At 39.0% G+C, this 7303-nt stretch overlaps 1 protein-coding gene across 2 annotated transcripts in view; it reads left to right on the forward strand.

The window, feature by feature from the left end:
* Window positions 1-2012, forward strand: part of rbm26 (RNA binding motif protein 26) — a 39906-nt gene extending 37894 nt beyond the window's left edge. Inside the window, exon 22 of one of the 2 annotated variants that reach the window (XM_083759583.1) lies at window positions 817-2012. In XM_083759583.1, coding sequence (XP_083615709.1) covers window positions 817-906 — 90 coding nt within the window. In that variant the 3' untranslated portion in view covers window positions 907-2012. The remainder of the gene's footprint in view (window positions 1-816) is intronic. The other variant, XM_083759582.1, reaches the window with a different exon arrangement.
* Window positions 2013-7303: the final 5291 nt, after the last annotated feature.

The raw sequence follows: 7303 nt of genomic DNA on the forward strand, positions 1-7303 counted from the left end.
CAACGACCCCCATCTGAAAATATGTTGTTCCAGGGACCCCCCCAGAAGCAAAGATTTGAGTTAAAAACGTGAGCTTGTAGATCTGCTATTTTTAAATAGCTAAAGCATATATCTTAGTCAAACTATACAGTATAGAGGAATCCATGGAGCGGTGCCCTGTAGACCAGCTGTAGGAATCAATGCTGTGGTTACGAGCTACGAGCTTGCAGCTCTGCTATTTTTGAAAAATCGTGAAAATGTGGCACGAATCTTTGAATATATATATTCTTTCAGAGTGAACGTTTTAAACTCAAATCTTTGCTTCTGGGAGAGTCCCTGGAACAACATATTTTCAGATGGGGGGGGGGGTCGGCGGCCAAATACATATAATTTTTTGGGTCCTAGACATGAAAAAGATTGAGCACTATTGACATAGAAACATGAGGTTTTTTTTCCAGAAAATTGTCAGGATTTAGAAGGCATTTGTAGAATCGTCCTCAGGTCTAAACGGGTTAATGTGACACCGCAGCTATGATTGGGCCCAGGACAGCCCCTCCGGATTTGCCTAATAACCCATTTTGGGGCGGGAACCCCTTTTGGTGTTAGCATTATGTTATGCTGAAAAATAGCAGATCTACGAGCTTGTAGGTCTGCTATTTTTTTTAAATCGACGAACGACTGACATAGAAACATAGCTTTTTCAGAAAACTGTCAGGATCTAGAAGACATTTTTTTAATCTGATCTCAGGTAAAAATGGGATAATCCAGATAAAAGAGAGAAATATAGTGATGAAGACGAGATGAACCATTTGATCTGAGTCTGTGTTCTTCTGACAGTTCCAGGAAGAGTCGCTGAGTGACGACGCGCTGCTCCAGGATGACGACGAAGAGGAAGACGACAATGAGCCTCGGTCATGGCGCAGATGAAGATGATTGGATCCCCTCCGACAGCATCATGGCCCAGATGAAGATGATTGGATCCCCTCCGACAGCCTCCCCCCCCCCCCCCCCCCCTCCGACAGCTTGCACTTGTGTTGGAAGAAGAGCAGCTGATGCAACAACTTCACACGTTTTCAACGCCTGTTTTTAAATGACGAGGCACATTTGATTTTTGTCTAAAAACCTTCTTTTTTTTTTGCAGAATTATGTACTGTCAGAAGTACCATAATATGTGTCTGTTTGTTTTGATTCAGTTCGATGTGTTTATAAATTTCAGCAAAATGGTAATTTTTATTCTTACACTGTAGAAATAATAGGTCAATGACATTTTTTTTTGTTTTTTTCGCTTAAAGAAATGTTATTTGTTTGGACGTGAACGGACAAAACGATTGAAGTGTTAACTTTTGATCAAGCTTAATAACAGATGAAACAGAAAACCATGTTCTGTAGTATTTAGACCACTGGATAGTTGCTCATGTGTAAATATTTTATGTATGTGTTTTAATGATTTGTATGACAGCTATACATGCTTCTCAATTTCTTTTGAATTGTAAAAAAGAAAAAAATAAAGAATTGAAATGGTCTGGAAAAAAATATCAGCTGCAAAAAAAAGAACAGAATTAATGCGGCAATAAAAAAAAATAATAAGAAAAAAGTTGATAAAAAATGAAGACCATTTCAAAAACACCCTCTTCCTTTTCACAAAAAGAGTAAATTCCTAAAGAAATTCCACATTCCACACTTAATTTTTTTTTAATCTGTGAGATTAAGGTATTCAGTATCATTTTCACGTCAAGGTAAGAGAAGATCACCACTGATCTAAAGTACTTAAATACTTTTATTAGACCTTTTTATTAGCAAAAATTATAAAAAGAATAGACCAAGATATGCCCTCAACTTAGGTACCAGCAAAGCTAATGAAAACTTTGTGTTGTACATTTTGTTAACAGGTGCAGTCTTATCAGCAGGATTGTACCAGCACCGTCCATGGCACCTTTTCACAAGAGGCTGCAACCATGACGAGAACAAAGAGTTACTTGTGAAGAATGAATGAATGTATTGAATATCATGGAAAAGTTCTTTTTTTTTTTATGGAAACGCTGATTTTCCTTTTCCAGCAGCAGTTGGTGGTACTCTGGTCCACAGCACTAAAACTACTCGTGAAAGGTTAGACAATGCTTCAGTATTTTGTGCTTGATTGGACCTTAAACCTCCATTGATAATCTATGGTTTATATTGTATATAAGAGGAAGATGAGACACCAGACCCGACATTACAGACTAGCTGAAAACTTATCAAAGCAACCTGGGATGCCATGAGGTCTCCGTCATGTCACAGGCACTGTGAGGCACATCAATACACTGGCATTGACATATTTTATGTCAAAGGTATCCAATACCAAACTAAAACAAAAGTTGAAATATTTCACTGTGTTTGACAGGGCGGCTGTGGCTCAGGAGGTAGAGCAGGTCGTCCAATGATCCCTGGGTCGGCGGTTCGAATCCCGGCTCCTCCTCTTGTCCACATGTGGAAGTGTCCTTGGGCAAGACACTGAACCCTACACTGCCTCCAATGAGTCGGTCGGTGTGAGCTCGCCACCGTCTGTGTGTGAATGTGGGAAGTGAGGACGCTGGCGTCGACTGTTCGCCGCTTCACCTCCCAATGTATGAGTGAATGAACCATTGTAAAGCGCTTTGAGCACTTGGAAAAGCGCTATAAAAATGCAATTCATTATTATTATTCCGTTTTTGGAATTGACATGAATATTGTATACCATATTGGCAAATGCAGAAAATCTGATTTTGACATGATTTCTGCAGTGCGTCAGCACTGGGCTGTCGTTGAAACGGCTCTCATTCGAAAATGGTTCGATTACTGAGCATGTCAGAAATATATATTTCATTATAAAATATTTAGAAGGGGAAGCTACGGGGTAGAAAACTAGACATGCCGACCTGCCAATCATTGAAAGGGATTCCCTGCATTTCTGATCCTCCCTGAGGTTTCTGCCTCGTCTTGCTTCCACATGGGTTTTCCATGGGAGTTTTTTTTCCCTTGCCTGATTTGTAACTGATTCAGACAGAGGAATAATAATTAAAAACTTGCACATATAATTAGAAATGTATCTGATGTAGTAATTCTGAATAACACTTTCTTAAACCATTTTGGGCGGGAACCCCTTTTGGTGTTTTAAACATGTTATAATTTAGCTATTGAAAAATAGATGAAAATGTATATGTATATATATTTGAATATATATTTCGGAGCCAACATTTTTAACTAAAATATTGGCTTCTGGGGGGGTCCCTGGAACTACATATTTTGAGATGGGGGTCCGTGGCCCAATAGAGATAATTCTGGGGGTCCTTGACATGAAAAAGGTTGAGCACAACTGACATAGAAAGTAGAAACATGAGTTTTTCAGATTTTTATTTATTTATTTCGAAAGCAATAAACAAAACAATAGTTAGAAGTGGCCCAATAATTGCCGTGCGCACACGTGCCGTTTTATTGGGTTTGTGTCCCTGCCCCCCCTCTGCTATCTGTGCACGGCCCTAGGCTGGAAGTGACTAATTAGCAGATCATTTATAACACCAAAGGTAGGGATGCACAATCAATTGGTCATATCCATATCTGCAACTTTGGCACCCATTTTGACCTGAGATCAGATTCTAAAAATGTCTTCTACATCCTGACAGTTTTCTGAAAAAGCTATGTTTCTATGTCAGTCGTTCTTCGACTTAAAAAATAGAGTGGCGTGCTACGAGCTTGTAGGTCTGCTATTAGCACGCCACCGATTATGTCTGATTGTGAAACTGAACAAAATTATAATAATTGATTAATACTGCAGATCCAGTCAATGTTTTCTGGGGCATCTTTCAAAAACGGTTAGATGAATTGAAGATGGTGGACCGAATTGTAAACAAGTGTAATGCTTTTCTGGCGTCGTCCACAGTTAGCAGTTTTTGTATTGGTCCGTCAGCCGACCAGCTTCTTTTATTTATCCCATTCTGGGCAGGAACCCCTTTTGGTGTTTTAACCAAGCATTATGTTATACTTTAGCTATTGAAAAATAGCAGATCTACAAGCTCATAGCGCGCCGCGCTACGAGCTTGTAGGTCTGCTATTTTTGAAAAATCGTGAAAATGCGGCACAAATCTTTGAATATATATTCTTTCAGAAGACTGTTTTATTTATTTCGACGTCAGGCCTAGTGGGGAATTTGGTATATGGGCCATTCTACCGAATCGGTTCAAATTCAGAGTTGCAAATGGTGTGAAATTTGTTTGATATTTTCGAAAAACTTTTACCATATTCATGTTGCACCAGATCTAAGGGACACATTTATTAAAGCTACACTCAATTATCATATTGTATTTGAATAACTTATTGTAATATCTTTCCAAAATGTGTCACTACCGAAACATAGACTTACCTTCGAATAAAGATACTTACTACTTTTTTTTTTTTCAATTCCCCCCTTTTAAGAATTTATGTAGGTGGTTCCACAATTAAATACATTTAAATTGATATGTTAACACATTTTTTATGTTGAATTATTGAGAGTAATCAAAATCTAAACGCAATATTCTTTGTAAAATGTATAAAGTTGATTACGGTATATTGAATTCAGCATTACTTGTAGTTGACATACACCTAACCAATCATGGTCTTAAAATATTGGTTGATAACTCACTATCTTTGGTTTTAGACGACAGAACCAGTGTTTGGGTTCTATTCTGCCTAGTGTTAATAACCTACTGTTAATACTTTGAAATGTAGGCCTACCTATTCTGCCTAGTGTTAATAACCTACTGAAATGTAGGCCTACCTATTCTGCCTAGTGTTAATAACCTACTGAAATGTAGGCCTACCTATTCTGCCTAGTGTTAATAACCTACTGAAATGTAGGCCTACCTATTCTGCCTAGTGTTAATAACCTACTGAAATGTAGGCCTACCTATTCTGCCTAGTGTTAATAACCTACTGTTAATGTAGGCCTACCTATTCTGCCTAGTGTTAATAACCTACTGAAATGTAGGCCTACCTATTCTGCCTAGTGTTAATAACCTACTGTTAATACTTTGAAATGTAGGCCTACCTATTCTGCCTAGTGTTAATAACCTACTGAAATGTAGGCCTACCTATTCTGCCTAGTGTTAATAACCTACTGAAATGTAGGCCTACCTATTCTGCCTAGTGTTAATAACCTACTGTTAATGTAGGCCTACCTATTCTGTCTAGTGTTAATAACCTACTGAAATGTAGGCCTACCTATTCTGCCTAGTGTTAATAACCTACTGTTAATACTTTGAAATGTAGGCCTACCTATTCTGCCTAGTGTTAATAACATACTGTTAATCCTTTAAATGTAGGCCTACCTATTCTGCCTAGTGTTAATAACCTACTCTTGAAATGTAGGCCTACCTATTCTGCCTAGTGTTAATAACCTACTGTTGAAATGTAGGCCTACCTATTCTGCCTAGTGTTAATAACCTACTGTTAATACTTTGAAATGTAGGCCTACCTATTCTGCCTAGTGTTAATAACCTACTGTTAATACTTTGAAATGTAGGCCTACCTATTCTGCCTAGTGTTAATAACCTACTGTTAATACTTTTCAATCTTTCAATCAATTAGGAAAATAAATGATCAAGTTGTTTGAACTAATATGTGTAGGCCTTATGAATTGGATAATAACAATGTCTTGTTAGAAGTTGGGGCGGCTGTGGCTCAGGTCGTCCAATGATCCATGGGTCAGCGGTTCGAATCCCGGCTCCTCCTGTCTACATGTCGAAGTGTCCTTGGGCAAGACACTGAACCCCAAATTGCTCCCGATGTGCTGGTTGGTATACCTTGCATGGCTTTCGCCGCAATCAGTGTATGAATGTGTGTGTGTGAATGGGTGAATGTAATGCACAATCTATGTAAAGCGCCTCGGATAAAGGTGCTATATAAATGCACCATTTACCATTTAAGTCTGCATCTGCACTCAGAATCAATGTTACTGTATAACCGGTGTAAACTTGTATTGCAATATATACAGTACGTATCAGTCGATTTGGCCATGCAATTTGTAGCTTAATGGGATAACAGCCAATGTTTCAATATCCTGCATCCCTAAACAAAAAGGACAATACAAATTCACCCCCCCTAATTTCCTTAGAACGACTTTCCATTTGTATTTTCAATTTAGACAAAACAGGATTGTCTATATTTGGACCAACAGCAGCCAACCTCCCAAGATTATAGAAAATACCCCGTGACCTCTCCTCTAGCGCCACCATCAGGTCAAACCTTCAAATGCAACAAACTCAGGGCATTGTAGCACTTTGAAACATATTGAGCTTCTGTTTGTTTATGTAAGTCATTATTCTAATGTTAATGTGTTATGATAACAGTAGATGTGATCACTACTGCTGCCTACAAGAGATCAAACCACTGCCTGCAAGGAATAGATGACCCTTGACCCCAGACCGTGACCTCTGACTGCTCTGAGACCAGAAGGCGAGAAGGCAGGTGGTCAGCAGTTTTTTTTCTTTTGCTATGGTTTATCAGTTTCATTATATCTGCTTCCAGGGTGGCCGTAGTTCCCAGTTTCCTCATATTGTAACAAGCATTCTTATTGTTTTCCCCTGTTTAGGGTTGTGAAGCCCTTCTTAGACCGTTGTCATCAGGCTGTGTTGTAGTATTTCAAATTGCCAAACTGCTAATTGTTTATAATATAAGGCTATGCCTATTATTGCAATCTTTTTGCACATTGTAAGCCAGTTATAGATGACTGTAAATAGTTGCTCTCTCTCGACCTGCAGAGAAGCTGCACAGCTTCCCTGCGTTCTTCAGGCGTCTCATTTGAATAATGGGACAAATAACCAGATATCGTCTACTGTACATGTTCAGTGTTTGCTGGGCCACCCATCGTGTTCGTTGGGATCGCGTCGGATAATTGCGAGAAATACGATTTGCTCTCGTGTTCTATAAGCTGTTTATCTTTTTGATCCTTTTATGTTGCCCTTTCCTCCACAACACCCCCCCCCCCCTCCCCACATACCCCCCTACCATCTCTTTGTAAGGGAATTTTAAATCAAATGCCCCCCTCCCATCGCCTCATTTACCTACTGGGGCACTATAGTGGAAGGGTCTTGAGAGACAACGTGAGACAACATGATGTTCCCGTTAAGCTTTCATTCTTTGGAAACGCAAATATTTGTGTTGTATCTGTATTTCCTCAGAGCTTGTAGGTTGTAGGTCTGCTATTTTTGAAAAATCGTGAAAATGCGGCACAAATCTTTGAATATATATTCTTTCAGAAGACTGTTTTATTTATTTCGACGTCAGGCCTAGTGGGGAATTTGGTATATGGGCCATTCTACCGAATCGGTTC

The sequence above is a fragment of the Protomyctophum parallelum genome (assembly GCF_964188405.1).
Source record: "Protomyctophum parallelum genome assembly, chromosome: 2".
In the NCBI taxonomy this organism is placed as follows: Eukaryota; Metazoa; Chordata; class Actinopteri; order Myctophiformes; family Myctophidae; genus Protomyctophum; species Protomyctophum parallelum.